General features: G+C 35.0%; 1 protein-coding gene across 4 annotated transcripts in view; it reads left to right on the top strand.

Moving 5' to 3' along the window:
* The window catches only part of EIF2A (eukaryotic translation initiation factor 2A), a gene marked incomplete at its 5' end in the record, with an annotated part of 37747 nt that overhangs the window by 2136 nt on the left and 17552 nt on the right, over positions 1 to 18059 (top strand). The window contains 6 exons of one of the 4 annotated variants that reach the window (XM_082839613.1): positions 7120 to 7168; positions 7571 to 7640; positions 12541 to 12615; positions 15627 to 15745; positions 16857 to 16956; positions 17316 to 17398. In XM_082839613.1, the coding sequence (XP_082695739.1) occupies positions 7156 to 7168; positions 7571 to 7640; positions 12541 to 12615; positions 15627 to 15745; positions 16857 to 16956; positions 17316 to 17398 (460 nt within the window). Of the gene's footprint in view, positions 1 to 7119; positions 7231 to 7570; positions 7641 to 12540; positions 12616 to 15626; positions 15746 to 16856; positions 16957 to 17315; positions 17399 to 18059 lie in introns of those variants that run through there. The other 3 variants (XM_082839615.1, XM_082839614.1, XM_082839612.1) reach the window with 3 other exon arrangements.

Here is an 18059-nt window from a genome sequence, read left to right as displayed (position 1 = left end):
GAGTGACAGTTTTCTTACAGTGCTTAAGGTCAAGGACTTCGTAAGAGCTTGAGGGTTATCTAGTCTGTGTGCTCCAAATATTCTCATATTTATAGCAGCTCAGGGAAATTCACATTGCAAATCGGCAGAGTCAGGATTATATTCAGTCATTCAACTCCATGGCCCATTTTTCTTTCACTGGAACACACTGATTAATCTTTTAAACATTCTTAGTATAGGTATTTCAGTCAATAATAGATTCTTTTACTTCTAAAACCTTTTTTTAAATATAGACTTATGGGACTTTGGAGTTGTGAATAATTTAAAGATTATCCAGTAAATTTTATTAGTTATGACTTTTAATTGGAAATGACAAAAAGCTAAAGCAGGTAAAAAGGGGATATTTTAAAAATTATTTATTTTTGGCTGTGTTGGGTCTTCGTTGCTGTGCGTGGGCTTTCTCAAGTTGTGCGAGCGGGGCTTACTCTTCGTTGTGGTGCGTGGGCTTCTCATTGCAGTGGCTTCTGTTGTTGTGGAGCCCAGGCTCTAGGCGCGTGGGCTTCAGTAGTTGTTGCACGCAGGCTCAGTAGTTGTGGTTTGTAGGCTCTAGAGCGCAGGCTCAGTAGTTGTGGCTCCGTGGCATGTGGGATCTTCCCAGACCAGGGCTTTGAATCCGTGTCCCCTGCTTTGGCAGGTGGATTCTTAACCACTGCACCACCAGAGAAGCCCCGAAAAGGGGATTTTTTTTTTTTTTAAGAAAAAGCTCATGTAACCTTAAAGCTTCTACTGTTACATCCAGGTATTCACATGACTCCAAAAATCTGTTTTTCTTCCTCCTTCAGCTCTTGCTTTCTTTCCGATTAAACTTATTGTCAGGCTGACGTTCTAATCGGGAGCTCCAGGTTTACAGTCAAGCAGCTCAACGGCCCCAGAGGAAAGTGCACATCTGTGCCAGTCTGAAGGCTGGCTGTCTTTGGCTTGGCTCATGCTCGTCTTTGAATCAGTCAATTTTTAATCAGATCACCAGGACCAAATTATATTCTCACCCCTAGATATTTCCCAAAGGAAAACTAAAGTCTCCTAAAAGCGGGGCCTGGATGCTAGGCATGTAAAACAATAGCCCTTACATGAAGCCCATATTGTCCAATCAGCTTGCCTAGTTGAAGCCATTGAGATAATCAAGACTGAGTCATTTTCTTAAATTGATATATACTTCAGGGGATGTAAGCATTGGAAAAAGTATCATACTATAATGATCACCATATCCCTGGCATAGGACCCTTGTTTGTTGAAGTCCAGTAGTTTTCTCATATTAACTCAGGCCTAGAGCAATAAATAGTATGTATCTAGAAAGACTAGTAAGTTTTAAAAAGATACTATGTAGGTACAGTATTTACTGTAATTGTTGTTTTTAAACAGTTATTCTGTGTGAAACTCTGGCATTTATTTGTTGCTTTAATGAAAAGAACTGTTAGCATTCCAGATTTTTCTTTCCAGTAGAACATATTGCTGATCCTTTTTGATTAAGGGAAAAATCACTAAAAATAAGGAATCACATCAAGTGTCAATACACTATGTTAAGCTATCCCCACATTTTACTCAGTGTTTTACATTTAGTCGCTTCTAATTAAAATGAATTCCTCATTAGAAATTCATATGTAGAAAAAAATTGTTTCAGTTATTGAAAAGAGTTTGAGTCCATATTTATTTTTGCTTTTATTAACTTACAATGCAGTTTATGTTCTGTTATGAACCTGATTTTGTGTTTCTTCTGATAAACTTTGTATATCCACGTATTCAAGTTTGTATAAGAAGTTGCTCAAACTAATAAATCCCGTATAGTATCTTAGTGGTTCCAAAATATCTTACAGCACTTTCTCATAGTTATGCTTCTATGTAGCGAAGTGTGAAAGAAAATATTTGTTTTAAATAGTGGTTTACATGTACGAACAAAACTATAATGACTCAATATGACTTTTGTGATGAATTTAATTGATAATTAGTTCACATATAACAGACATATCTATTGTAAAGCATTATGTACAAAGGTTGTCTAATTTAATGGGAATCAACAGTATCATCAGTGTATGAAGTAGCTTTGATATGTACTTTTGTCTTGCAGAATATGTTTTTATCTTAGTACAAAAATCTTGGTCTATTCGATTTTTAATTTTAACTTAACACCTCTGTCCTGTATTCCCAGGCAAATCAGTTCTTGAGAAATGTTGACAGACTTTTGATTGGTTTTATTTCTTGCCGTTTTGTGAACAAAGTATTACCAAAAAGGGATGGGCTTTTAAAAAGCCTTTTTATTTTGATATAAATTAAGACTTGAAAGAAGTTGCAGAGAGAATAAAGAAAGTTCCTGCATATCCTTCATCTAGCTTTCCCCAATGATAATATCTTATAGTATCTTAGCCAAACCAGGAAATTGACACTGGTACAGTTGTATTTACTAAACTGCTCTCCTTATTTGGATTTTACTAGTTTGTGCATATCTATATTTTATCACGTGTAGATTCATGTAGCCACCACTATCAGAATATAGAAATGCTCTGTCACCACAAAGATGTTACCCGTTTATCATTGGACCCTCCTTCCAACTCTAACCATTGGCAACCACTGATCTGTCCTGTATCATGATAATTTTGTCATTTCATGAGTGTTATACTGGTGAAAAGCCAACAATTTTTTTTTAGTAAGTTTTTATAGCATGGCCGAACATAATGATTTGTGGTAAATATTGAATAGCAACCTTAATATAATACAAAATTATTGAGACTACCTAGTGAAATTATCTTGATTATTATTCAAGGGACAATTGAAATGTACTTCTAAATTTCAAACAACAACAGTTTGCCTTTTTTTCTCCATCTCTATGCAAAATACAAATGTATTTTCCTTAAAAAAAAAGTTTTATAAATGGAGTCATAGACTATGTAACCTTTTCATTTTTGTTTTCAAAGTGTTCTTTATTTAGAATGTGAACATACGCATGTTGAAAAGCAGTTGATTGATTTGACTCAAGATTTTGCTTCTCCAGAAACATACTAAACCAGTAATTGAAAGCCACATGAGACTGAATGCTACTTGAGCAAGAAAGACATGGCACTTTTCACACTGACATTTCTGTCGGTGTTGCCTTCTGAGATTTTGGGTTAATAATCTACATTATTAAGTTAAGTGGGAGTTTTGCTCCCCCACTCCTGTCTTAGTCCATTCTGGCTCCTGTAACAAAAATATGATAGACTGGGTGGTAAACAACAGAAATTTATTTCTTACAGTTCCGGAGGCTGGCAAATCCAAGATCAGGGCACTGGCAGATTCAGCGTCTGGTGATCACCTGCTTCCTGGCTCATACACAGCCATTCTGCACTGTGTCCTCACATGGTGGAAGAGACAAGGGACCTCTTTGGGGCCTCTTTCATGAGGGCAGTAATCCCATTCATAAGGGTTCTTCCTTCATGATCTAATTACCTCCCCAAAGCCATTCCAAATATCATTAGGGATTAAGTTTCAACATATGGATTTGGGGTAGGGGTACATAAACATTCAGTCTTAGCAACTCTTTTGGGATCTTCTACATGTCTTAGTTTGGGATGTAAGTATGAAATAGAAATTTTGGAAAAGGAAAACGTTGTACCCATACTGGTTGCCCTGAATACCCTGAAAGTTCCCACTGCTGTGGCCAGAAGGCTACCTTCATGGGTTCTGAGGTACAGCTGCCACTTTAATATAACGTACGAAAACTTTGGATTTTCACCAAGTGAACATTGTGGTCGGTAATAACAGCAAAGTCAACAGATACAGAGGACCAAGGTCTCTAGGTACAAGTGTCATGAGAACACAGGAAGCTGAGATGAGCTAGGGAAAGCTTTTTTTCTTTTTTGCCAATCACTTCAGGCATGTGTTAAGACAATAGAGCATGGTTTGATTGCATCATCATATGGTACATTTTAAAAGTATTACGGCTTCATTGGGTATACACTGATAATGTACTGTTTTGTTTTCCTAGATAAGTATGAGAATTTTGAATGAGCGATTAGTGAGTTAAATTGTCACTGCAGCTTGTGGGAGGGACCTCATTAGGCTGACAGAATTTTATGCAACCTAGTGATAACATGTAATCTGACAACTTCAAACCCCCTAGTTTGGGAAATTCACTTTTTATTAATCCCTCAAATAAATGTTTATTAAAACCTTAACTGTAGTATTAAGAAAAGAATGGCTTGTTTTCTTCTAAATCATAATGTATCATACATTATATTGCAGCAGACGATTGATTTGGTGACAAGAAACAACACAGCTTTGCCTGTGTAGTAAGAGAATTTTGATGCAATACTTGATTTTAGCCAGAACGCCAAGAAGCAGTTGAGAATTTCTGATGCTAAAGAATTAAACTTCGTAGTTTTCAAGTCTTCTAGGAAAACATTTCCTGGCACAAAATGTTTACTAAATGTATTAGAGATTTTTAGAATAGATATCGTCAGTGTTTCATTCAAGGTGTAGCAGTAGACTGAGCTCCTTTTGAAATCATCATTTTGAGTGTAGTGATGGACTCATTTTTTAAGATCCCTAATGCCTAGCACATGGAGCTGTGCAGGGGCCAGGTATAGAGCCTTGTAGGCAGTAGTGTGAGGAGTTTAGATTTTGATATATGTAGAACACTTTGCTAGACTCCATTCTATTCAAGGGCAAACTACCCACAGCAGTTTGGCAACTCAGTTTAGTATATGAGGAAACATGGTATCCAGTTGTATACTTGTGGATATCTGACCAGAAACTCATTATTCAATTATGTGTTTACTCCCTTATTTTTCATCATTTCCACTAGAATGGAAGCTCTGTGAGTACATAGATTTTTATCTTGTTTGTCAGTGGTCCTTTTACTTTCATTCTAACTTAAAAACAAAAAAATTATTTATTTATTCATTCATTCATTTTGGCTGCGCCAGGTCTTAGTTGCGGCACGCGGGATCTTAGTTGTGGCGTGCGAACTCAGTTGCGGCATGCGTGCAGGATCTAGTTCCCTGACCAGGGATTGAACCCGGGCCCCTTGGATTGGGAGTGTGGAGTCTTACCCACTGGACCACCAGGGAATTCCCTCAGTCTAACTTTAAATTATTTACTTTGGGAAGGTAGATTATATTATTTTCAATATCTGAAGATTGAGCTAGTTAATTTACAGGTAGAAAATTGATGTTATGAGAACTGTCCCTTGAGAAGGGAAAGGATATAGGGATCAGAGTTGGAGCCAAGAGTGGCCCCTCGCTACCAACTTTGCTGCTGAAGAGTGGGAGATTTGTGAATAGCTGGCAGAACAGGAAGGAAGTGAAATTGTAGCCATGGACTAGTAAAACTTTTTCCTTTCTTCAGCTCTTATACTGTTGCTGCTAGCAGGAGTTCTAGCTGATAAAATAGTTACTCATCACCAAGTCCTGTCAGTTTTCTCTCTTGAATATTGAACACTTATTCTCCACTTTCCATTTCCACTGCCCTACCCTAGTCCAAGTTTTGTATTGTTCTGTTTTTTTTTGTGGCCGTGCTGCTCGGCTTGCAGGATCTTAGTTCCCTCCACCAGGGATGGATCCCAGGCCCCTGGCAGTGGAAGCTTGGAGTCCTAACCACTGGACCACCAGGGAATTCCCAAAGTTTCTATTATCTCTTCTGTAGGACTACTGCAGACCATCTTGAGTAGTTTCTTCACATCTTACTGCCTTCTGGTTCACTGTCTACACTGTACCAAGTTGAGCTTTTCAAATTGCAAGTCTGGTTTTAAAAATCTGCCTAAAACTTTTTTGAAGTTTCCCAACATTCTTAGGCTGCAGTCCAACGTTGCCTAACTTAAGCCACAGGATCCTGCTTGGTCTGAGCCCTGTTTTCTTCTCCAGATCCACCTCCTTCCAGCCACACAGGCCTCCTTTCCATTCTTGTGACGCTGTCATCTCTCTTGTCACGGAGTTTCTGTGACTGTTACTGTTCTCCTTGCTTGTTAACTGCTGTTCATCTTTCAGATCTCAGCACACAAATCACTTACTCAAGGATGCTTTCCCTAACCTTCCATTTTTAGATTAAAACTGTATATTATTCACTGTAGTAGCCTATTATATCTTTCCTTTGTAGCACTAAATGCAGTTATAGATTTCCATATATTTGACTAATTATCTGATTAGTGAGGTCAGGGACAGGCTGATTTTCCTCCCTATTGTATCTGTAGTACTCAACATAAGGTTTTGGTGGTAGTTTTTTTTTCCTCCAGTAAGCATTTGCTGAATGAATTAATCATTTTATTTGTTTCAGCTTTAGAAGCTTCTAATGAATTTTAAAAAAGTATAATCTAGTTCTGTAGATGTTTCTGCTTATTTAATCTTGAACTTTATTTTTTTAATTTAATTTAATTTTAATTTAATTTTTTAATTTAATTTAATTTAATTTTTTAGAATATTACTATCATTGGGAGTTTAGTAAATGAATGTATCTCATCCTGCTTGTTCTCTTAGCTTGAGAAATTGCAAATATATTAATAATGTCATATTTTTTAAGACCTTTGAATGAATTTATACTATATTTTTTATGTTATTATCTTACATAAAGCACACAGTATTTTAAAGTTTATATTTTGCTGATTGGGGCACAGATTCAGAGGTGGGGAGGATCTAAGATTCCACAATCAGATAGGAACTGAGGTCTACCTTTGAGTTCATGTCCTTTCTACTATAGTACAACTGCCTTTCACTGGTGACAGTTACAATTTTGAGTTTTTAATGATAAAAGTTACTTGAGAGAGTAAGCTGATACAAAGAAGATTTAACTTAGACTCAGCTCCTAATTCTGTTTCCAACATCCATACATTTTGAAAATGAGATTAGAAAATAATGTGAAAACATAATACTAAGATCACTTTTTTCCATTTGAATGAAGGAATATAAGTATGAATGCTGTATCTCAATGCAAATGCATAGATTTCTTGTAAGATAGATAAAAGTGGATTTATTGAAGTAGTCTCCTTAGAGACTAAATGAATTTGCTCTATAGGAAAAGAAGTAAGAGGGATATTACCTGTCTTAGTCAGTTCAGGCTGCTATAACAAAGTACCACATACTGGGTAGCTTATAAACAACAGAAATTTATTTCTTACAGTTCTAGAGGCTGGAAGTCTGAGACCAGGGTGCCAGCATGGTCAGGTCTGGTGAGGACCCTCTTGTTCGTTGACTGCCAACTTATTGTATCCTCTGTGTTTTTCTTGTAAAGGTACTAATCCCATTCATGAGGACTCCACCTTTGTGATCTAATAACCCCCCAAAAGGCTCCACCTTCCAATCCCATCACATTGGGATTAGGGTTTCAACATGAGGATTTTTGTGGAGACACATTCAGTCCATGGCATTACCTATTTATTTCTCAGCGATTATATGATTTTATGCAAGAGGAAGTAAAGTGTGCCCTTTTAATGCTGATGTTTGATAGTTCTATGAAATGTTTAATGATTTCGTTAGTATTTTGACTGAAAGCTTTTTTTTTTTTAAACATTTGTGATAACTGAGTATTTATTAACAAAGTAATGGTGGTTCTTTCCCTTTTTTTTCTTTAGTCCGAGGGTCAGAAGGACTATACATGGTGAATGGACCACCACATTTTACAGAAAGCACAGTGTTTCCAAGGTATGGTTTATTTTGTCGAGTAATGTTACAGAGAACTATACAATGCATTCTAAAGTATTTTTGTTGTTATATTCTGAACAAAAAAGAAAAAGAACAGATAAGCTAGTTTCTTGGGACATATTATATAATATTAACAGAAGATGGAAAGAATGAAAGAATACATATTCTCTATCAAGAAAAATGATCTTTAGATTTGAAAATAATGGCTTAAGCATGTTTAAAAGAAAAGGTGTAGGCAATAGTGTAATTCAGTTCATCTCTCTAGCTTAGAAGAATTTTATCTTAGGGACTGAGGAAAAACCTGTAAATGTGATAGCCAAACCACTGCCTATAATCTTCGATAAATTATAGAATGAAAAAGGTATAAGAAATGAAATATACAAAAAATATATACATATAAATATATAGCTAGATAAATAGAGAGACATTTTTCCCAAAAAGAAATAATGGAAAGGTAAACCAAAAACTAACAAAAGTGATTATCTATAGGAAGAGAGAGAATTGCAAGATCCAGGGGACATGTCTGTAAATGAACTTTAGTATATATAGTTTCGACTTTGGACCACGTAATTGTTTTAAATTTTAAAAAATATTTAAATGGAAAATGGGAACAAGTGAACCTAGCTTTATATTAAGTTGGTGACATAACCATATGATGATGTACAATATTCTTAAATGCATTCAATAGTTTTATTATTCATAGAAAATTAATGTTGTCCTTTTAAATCTATTGTAGGGTAAAACAAATAAATAATTATATTAATGTCATTAGGAACCAAAGTTTCAGCATAAGAGTGAAGTGGGGAGATAGACTTGCATGTATCAATATGAATTCATGATTTCTTTTCATAAAAATATTTGTATTTCGTAGTTCTGTCCACTCTAAAGGGCTAGAGCCGGTGATAACCAGGTAGCAGTAAATACGTCACAGATTATGATTTCTAAATGCCATTCTTCACTAAAAGGAACCAGTTCCTTGGAGGAGTGGTCAACTCCAGGTATAGGACAAAAAATGTATGAGTTGAGCCATACATATCTTGTGCCAGAAAGCAAGGAAGTTATAAAAGGCTAATGGGGTTTTGCTAAACTGTCACAGGAGTCAACATGAAGGGGTTTATACCAACCTTAGTTGGGACAATTTGAGCATTAAGAAGAATAATGACTCTAAGAATTAAGACATGTTAAGTATATAAGTAGTCTGTAAAAAAATCCTCCTCCCTCCAAATCTTATTGGTCAGCATTAGAAATTGATGAGATCCTTGTTCATTACTTTGAAAATTGATAAAGAAAGAAAAAAATCAAGCATTTATGTTGCCTTTCCTGTACAAACTATTTTTCAGTAACCAAATTGTTGATGAGGAAAACTTCTTTATAGAACAGTAATAAATTTAAAAAGAATGATGGGATTAGATAATCACCATTTCGTTATCCTAAAGAAGTCATGTATCAGTGGTTCTCAAACTTTTGCATGCATCAGTCATCTGAAGAGCTTGTTAAAACACAGGATACTGTTCCCTCTTCAGATTTTCTGATTCATTAGATCTGGGGCAGGGGCCCAAGAATTAGAATTTTTAACAAGTTCCTAGGTAATGCTGACACTGCAAGTCTAGGGTCCACACTTTGAGAACGACTGATCTACGCAAATGATCATTAAAAGATGCTGTTAGATGAACTGTTGATAGGGAACTTTATAATCAGGCTGCCATCATCTGACTCTATTGACCATTGTTTTTTACTAGACTCAGTTCTCTAGAACCTTGTTACAGGAAGTATGGGCCCAAGATCAGCCATACTGGCATCACCTTGAGCCAGTGCAGAAATCAAACATCAGAACATCTCAGGCCCTTCGCAGCTTACTGAATCAAAATCTGTATTTTAACCAGCTCCTCAGTGATTTGTATGCACATTAATATTTGAAAAGCACCACTTTAGAAAATAAGAGTCTGTGTTAAAGCTTTTGTGCTGCGCTTCATTGGAGTGTGCAATCCCAAGGCAGCAGGAGTGAGGGGGAAAGGGAAATGAGACAAGGAAGAAGTGAAAGCAAATACAGAGTGAGGTGCACTGAACTGACCACAGATTCACAAAATCCATCCAAGTTGCTTGGTCATGCAGAATTTCTCCAGAGAGGTTGTATAGAACCACTGTGCCTTAGAACAATCTGTTTTGAAGAGGATGGGTACGAAATTGGTCTGCAGCCAGAATCTTCTTTTGATCTGTTCGGGTTGAATCTGAGTGCCCGTGCTTCTCTTCCTGCTACTGCAATAGGCATAATGGAAGCCGTGCTGAAATGGGGCCTTCATTCTTGGAGAGTCTGAGACAACCAGTGGTGTTAGGAGATGAGGTGGCCAGGTCTCTTCGTTGAATAGCTGGTGCCTGAGAGCAGGAAGTATTAGGTGAGTCTGAGCAGGCGCATAATGAGTCCAGTACAATCTCAGCATCACTAAGAGCAGAACAAGGAGACATTATGTGTCTCCTGGTAAGTTGCAATAGGAACTATGCGGTACTTACCTTCTATGAAGATTTTTTAAAATCTGCTTCTAATCAAGCTTTTAGATGAATGGTCCTTGAATTTGGCTGCACATTAGAATGACTTGGGGAGCTTTTAAAAAACCAGATATCCAAATACTGGCTATTAAATGATAGTAAGGAATTATTGTTAATTTCATGAGTTAAAGTGGCATGGTGGTGGTTCTCTTTTTTAAAAGTGCCCTCGTCAGTTAGAGATGCATACTGAAGTATAGAGTAAAATGATATGACATCTGGTTTTGCTTTAAAATATTCTGGCATTAAATATGAAAGTAGGGAGTAGATTAAAGAAAACTGACCATGAGTTAATAATTATTTAAGCTTGGTGATAAGTGTGTAGGGGGGTTATCATACTTTTGTTCTATTTTTGTGTATATTTGAAATTTTTCATTTAAAAGGTTGTTCCAGAAGGAAATAGACAAAATTTTCCAAATGCCAAAATTAAGAAAAGAATTGAAGTCTGGATACTATAGTCTAGGAAGCTTGCCTTCATTCTTAAACAGAACTCTAGAATGAGTTATTAAAAAGACAATTTATAATCATTACAATAAGGAGGTAATTATTGGAGTCAAAATGAGCTTGCTAAGAATAAATTGTTTCACGTTTATCTCATTTCCTTTCTGAGTAGAATTTCCAGACACATCAGAATAGAACTATAAACATGATTTTAGCAAAGTATGTGAGAAATGAGAAAGTCTTTTGGTTGAATGATGTTAGTGACAGAGTTGTCATTGGTTAAGAGCTGTGAAGTCAGCTGACTAATAAGTTGATTTAGTTTGAGGGAAGGACTATTGATGAGCCACAGGAGCTTGTTAAAAGGTCATCCAATATTCTTATAATTAATTTAGATGATAGTTTAGAATTATGTTTTATAACTTATATTTTACTTAAATCTGTGAGGAATGACTAATGCTTTTAAAAGGGAAAATGAAGATATAAGTAGATATCAGTAGGCTGGAATAATAGACCAAAAGTTGGGTAAGATTTAAAAAGAATAATTGTAAAATTCTGCCTTAAGGTTCAGAAATAAGTTGCACAAGTATAGAATGGAGGACATCTTGGTCATAGCTATTTATGTAAGGGAGTGAGAAAAAAATGTTTTAGTAACTATACACTGAGGATAAGCTACCATTATTGTATGATTGCAGAAACACAAATGTCATCTTCAGATGAATTAATGCAAAGACAGTGTCCAGGACTTCCCTGGTGGCGCAGTGGTTAAGAATCCGCCTGCCAATGCAGGGGACACGGGTTCGAGCCCTGGTCCAGGAAGATCCCACATGCCACGGAGCAACTAAGCCCGTGCGCCACAACTACTGAGCCTGCACTCTAGAGCCCGCGAGCCACAACTACTGAAGCCCGTGTGCCTAGAGCCCGTGCTCCACAGTAAAAAAAGCCACTGCCATGAGAAGCCCGCGCACCGCAACCAAGAGTAGCCCCTACTTGCGGCAACTAGAGAAAGCCCGCACACATCAACGAACACCCAACGCAGCCAAAAATAAAAAATAAATAAAATAAATAAATATATTTAAAACAACAACAACAGAAACAAAGACATTGTCCAGTTTAGAAGGGCTGTACTGGTCAGTCTGTGTGTGTCGTTATTTGACAATTCAAATATTTGTTAGCCACAAAGTTCTGATCTAATGTTGTGACTACACATATGGACATCTACTGTACACACATGCACACATTTCTGTTTGGGTCTTCATTATCACTGGGAGATGTACTCACAGTAGCCATCTCCAGTTGAGAAATACAGTACTTAAAGTTTTGATCGTTTGATAGAAGGTTGCCAAGAAGTTCGAGTTCCACAGGTTAGTTTTTGTACAGAATCCTGCATCCATATTTTTTTAATGTGAAGATCCTCTTATCGTTGTTATACTTTCTGTCTCTGCACATGAGAAATTGGTGGAAGGTCTTTGTCCTTGAAATCCAGGGTCACCTCTTGGCCGCTTGAGGATATTTTATCCACCATTGTTTTGTTATGCAGGTAGTTTGGGAAATTCTTCACAAAACCTCCGTGTTGAAATCCTTCAGCTCTCTCAAGATAAGGGCTGACAGCTGGTAGCTTCCACATACACCTACATTTTTGGGTTTTCATACCAACTAGTTATTTACCCAAAAGGGCTCTATTTCTTACTTAACATTGGTCTGTTGGTATAAAATCAATTTCCAGCCTTACAGTGGTAGTTGGCACTGCATTTTAAGCGAGAAAGTATTTTTGGTAGACTAAAGCATTTTGGAATTATTTTCTAAAATTTATGTAAGTTCTTAGTCATTAAATTTGTGGTAAGACTGTGGATTTTTAATCAGATTTTTTAAAAAAGTATTAATGCTTATGAATTTAAGCTTTTTTTCTTACTATTTTCAGAGAATCTGGGAAAAATTGCAAAACCTGTACCTTTAGTAAGGATGGGACCTTGTTTGCCTGGGGCAACGGAGAAAAGTGAGTGTTCATTTATATAACATTTTATGTGTGTGTTGTGAATATAAAACATAATTGTTTTATGTGAATAACATGTATTTGGATGTCATTTATAAAGTCCATCTTTTAATGTGTTGGTGCTGTTAGGTATTATCTCCAATATAACATCCATAGAACATCTACAAAGTTGTTAGTTTCTATTTATGTGCCAGGACTTCTTTGAGTTCTCTAGTTACTTAGAATGAAAAAGTAACATATGGGGCTTCCCTGGTGGTGCAGTGGTTGAGAGTCCGCCTGCCGATGCAGGGGACACAGGTTTGTGCCCCGGTCCGGGAAGATCCCACATGCCGCGGAGTGGCTGGGCCCGTGAGCCATGGCCGCTGAGCCTGCGCATCCGGAGCCTGTGCTCCGCAACAGGAGAGGCCACAACAGTGAGAGGCCCGCGTACAGCAAAAAAAAAAAAAAGGGCAATTAATTTAATGCAGAAGAAGCTGAGAGGCTGTTTTAAATAGTGCTCTAAGTGATTGGTTAGGGTTTCTTAAGTTCTGCAGTAACATTTAGAAAATAACTCTCTTTGCTTGTTTATGGTAGATACCTTATATCTTTGCTGTTAACTTATTAACAACTGTCTATATTTATTACTGTTAGTTTTATTGTGTATAACAGCATGTCATCTAAATATAAGTTATTCAAAAGTATGTTTGGTATAGTCTGTATTACATAAAATAATCAGATTACAAAATTGGTCTTGCCAAAAAAAAAGTATTTTGGTTCAGTGTTCATAATTTCACTTAGAAAACCAATTCTTTTCAATTTTCCATAGTCACTGTATTTCAGTTCACAGCAGGAAAATGCCTGAATATTTGTTGCTTGGTTTAAAGTTATTTTTGTTGTTTTTAGCCAGATATTATATCTTAGGTTTTTTAAAGGGGGAAAAATGATTGCATCCTTTTGAAAAGTATATTTTAAATGTTTCTTACACAGTGGTACTATATTCTGAGGTCTTTCAGCTATCAGGTCAGATTGGATTAACACATGATTTTTAAAAATGCTAAAATGATTGCGTTGAATTAGTTGATTCATTTCTATGACTATAAGTAGCTGGCAGAATTAGCTTTTATAATTAAAAATGTTCATCAGTTTTTTATTTCTTTTTAAGTTATTGAATCCAACCAACAAACTACTACTCTCAAATTATTAAGAATATAATTATATTGGGTCCTATTCACAGTGTTAACAGACAGTCTTACTCTCAGCCTCAAAGAAAGGACGTACTCTCAACTTTTCTTATTTCTTTAGGTGTAACCTATTGTGGGTATTTGGGGGTTTTTTTCCAATCCATATTTTATTATTTTTCTAATATTTATATATATATATTTTTATTTGGTTGCGCTGAGTCTTAGCTGTGGCATGGGAACTCTTAGTTGCGACATGCATGTGGGATCTAGTTCCCCACCAGGGATCGAGCCCAGGCCCCCTGCATTGGGAGTGCAGTCTTAACCACTGTGCCAGGGAAGTCCCTAAATCCATATTTTAGTTTACACTATTTGAGTAATGAGTTGATAGAAATTTACTATCTGATGGGACATACCATACATCTTTTCATTGCCTATTATCTTTTTGAGGTATCCGTTATTCTACTAGCTTACAGTTTATTGAGTAAGTCTATTTTCACTTTGGCAATTATTATTAATTTTTTATATGTCATATCTCCACTTTGTTTTCTGTTGGATTCAACTCAATCCGCTTAATATGTCCCTACATGTTGTGTCCATCTTTTTAATAGATTTTTTTATACCTGGTTCTAGCATTTATTTCCTTAAGGTGCTGCAGCCACAACAATACATATTGTTCCTGGGGCAAGAGAAACAGATATAGTGTATTGATTGTGGTCTTTGCTGGGTTCACGGTTAACTAAGTCAGAAGCTATAACTGATTTTTCCTTCAATGTGTGCTTATTAAATTAAAATAAACACCCTTCATTAAACTAAGAATAACTTTAAAGTTTATTAACAACAACAAAAAAGAAAGCTTCATGTAATTCTAAAATATGTAATTTACAGTAAGTTGTAAAGAATCTACAGTCATAAGTGTGTGTGTTTGTGTGTATGTTTCTGTGTTTAAATAATATATGGTAATTGTTTATTCTTACCAGTTGCCACTTATCCTAACCCAGTGTCCTCAAACTTGAGTTGAACAAAGTAACTTTAAGGAACTTCTGCAATGAGATGGAGTATCTTTTTTTTTTTCTTTCTTTCTTTCACCACAAGGACTACGTAAGAGCAAGTCAGGCCAAACAGGTTTCAGAGCATTGCTCTGGCATTTATTAGGAGTATGCTCTTGGGCAAATCATCAGATCATTTCATTTTTCTAACCTTCAGTTTTACCATTTGTAAAATGGAGATGATAATACCTGTTTTATGAGATTGTTGTGAGGATTAAATGAGAAAATGTACATAAAGTGGTTAAACCAGAACATGGTTCATAGAAGGTGTCCCCAAAAGTGGAAACTGCTTTTTTTTTTTTTTACAATTATTGTCTTTTTTGTCATTGTACCACGATAATTCTTACAGTAATATCTTTTGTAGACTGCTTCTGAGATTTTTATAGACATGAGAAGTATCCTTGCTGATTTCCCTAGCCGCTGCAGTTTCCATTTACTCAAATTAAAAAATATATACTTTTCATTTTCTCTTGGATTTGAAATTCGTCAGCTTGTCTGTAGATTTGTTCTGTGTTCACTTAAAGGCCTGTTTTTTCCTTTTTGGTTGAAGGTGGTATCTATTGTATCTTTGTGCAAATTCTATATTACTTCCCAACACCAGCCTTAAATAGGGGCCTTTTGGTAAAATGTACACTCTTTTACGTTAAAGTGTTTATTGGATATTTTCTAGAACTGACTGAAAATTGATTTTTATGAGGAATGAACACTTTAGAGTGATCTGTACTTAAAAAGAAGTATGAATGTTTTGGATAGTGCTGGCTATTGTGAAACAGTGTTTCATTGCTGAAGTAATTTCTTTTGAAACCAGAATAAATGTTATCAATGTCACTAACAAGGGACAACTGCACTCCTTTGACCTTCCAAAGACAGTTTGCCTTGAGTTCTCGCCAAAAAACACTGTCCTGGCAACGTGGCAGCCTTACACTAGTAAGTATTTTCCAATTGTAAAAATATTCTGACAGGACCAACTCAGTGGGGAAAAAAAAGGAGGTTTATAAACTTATAGGAAAGTAATTAATATTTATGATAGTAAATAGTGTTTGAGAATATTTTTAATTGACAATGAATCTTGTATTCCCCAAATAGAATGTACTTTAAGTAATTTCAAGGTATAGTAAGTTAGTGAGAAGATCCATCATGAGATAGAGGAAAAGAAAAAAGCTCAAGGGAAAATTTATAAAGTAAATAACCAATGGATAGAGAAGATCGCAAAAATTAAGAAGAATAATGACCTTTAAAATAAAAATCATTTTATATAATTATAAATGAAAGAGGAAGTACAGTAGACACAACATCTAAGAAATGTTTATGGTATGACAAAGGTAGCAAATGGTGTGTCATTTTCTAACGCATTTAAAGATCTAATATACATTATATGAACATTTTATTGGCTTGGCCAACAGTTCGTTTGGGTTTTTCCATAACATCTTACAGAAAAATCTAAATGAACTTTTTAGCCAACCCAATATATAGCTGTGCTTCATAGATCAGTGATAAAATATTGGGTCCCGGTATAGGGCTTATTTTAAGAAGCATTTTGTAATAATGTGGATATTGTTGAATAAATATATGATAGTAGCTCATTGTTGGGTTATGAACTTCCTGAGTTCGTTCTTCCAAGAGGCATGGACTCTAATGAATATTATTTTTCCAAGTAAGTAAAAGGGAAATTGAGAATCAGTTGAAGACTGTGAGTGGTTTTATATAACTTTTTTTCATGTGTGTGACTTATAGACACAGGTTTCATGATAAGACAGTTTAATCTGTTTAACAGCAAGCTATGTCACACTTAATCTCTTAAGTATTCTTAAAAACTGTAGTAATTATTTCAGAAATACAAAATTCTGCTCAGACAGCCGTCATATTGTCATAGCTTTAGGAATGGATGATTAAATCTATAATTAAAGCTAAAGGGGAAAGTTGATTTAAAGCAGCTCTTACCCGATCTTTATAATCTTGTTCAAATTTTTTCTAAGAATGAAATCTTGTTACTAGTGTTACGAGAAAATTACTGCAAAAATTTTTGTTTTTATGGCAGCTTCTAAAGATGATACAGCTGGGGTACCTAACCTACAACTTTATGATGTGAAAACTGGGACGTGTTTGAAGTCTTTCATCCAGAAAAAAATGCAAAATTGGTAAATAAATGCTTTAAAATACTAATTATTTTTAAATATTTTAAATATCTTTGTTGTATGTTATTTTTTTCTCTGGTATTGATTTAGAAAATAACTTCTCAGATCAAAATCTAGATCTTTAAGGATTTTGTATGTGAGAATGTAATAGAGTAAAAACTTGATCTTTTATTTAGTATTTAAATCAAAAGGAATAATATTTTTCTATTATATATGCTGACTAAAACTATTAGTAACTGACTTGACATCATATTTATAAGTATTTTTCCTTAAATAGTAAACAATATCATAAACTTTAACATGTTAACATATGATGTTACATTCTGTTTAAAATTTTTTAATATTCTTTCTTTTCAATGTAGGTGTCCATCCTGGTCAGAAGATGAAACTCTTTGTGCCCGAAATGTTAACAATGAAGTTCACTTCTTTGAAAACAACAATTTTAGTATGGAAAGATTTATGAAATAATTTTATTATTTGCTATAAATATGTACAGTTTTTATTGCCTTATATGGTATCATAGGGTTCTCCTAAATACTGTTAATATATTAACAGTTGCTGTTATAGTAATTCATTTGAATAACTCCAAGTGTAATTGCTAGTAAAACTTTATAACACAAACATTCTTTTATAATAAACTTTTACTATCTAATAATTACTATTAAGACATTTGAGTACCTCTTTCTGAGTTTAGTTGCTATTGAAATTCTGTGATACAAATTTTTAAAATATTTTGTTGTGTAGAATTTCAAATACAAAAGTAGACACCTAGTCCCATAGCCATCAGCCCATTGCCAAACCTTCTTCATCCATGCATCTGTCCACCTACCATCTCTTTTACTCTGCTAAAGAAAATTGTAGACATCGTATAATTTTACCTATAACTATTTCAGTATGTATGTATGAAGATTAGGGCTCTTAATATTTTTTTCAAACTTAGTCATAATACCATTATCACAGATTATAGAATATCTGGTCAGTGTTCAAATTTCTAATAATTGAAAATGTGATAATTTTTTTAAAACTCAGAATCCAAATAAGGTCCTTCACATTGCAATTGATTTATATATCTTTTAAGTTTCTTTAAGCTATAAGTTCCCTCTCCA

The sequence above is a fragment of the Leucopleurus acutus genome, assembly GCF_964270905.1.
Source record: "Leucopleurus acutus genome assembly, chromosome: 5".
NCBI lineage: Eukaryota > Metazoa > Chordata > Mammalia > Artiodactyla > Delphinidae > Leucopleurus > Leucopleurus acutus.
Note: the sequence above shows the minus strand (reverse complement) of the source record. Positions and strands in the feature narration are given on the sequence as shown.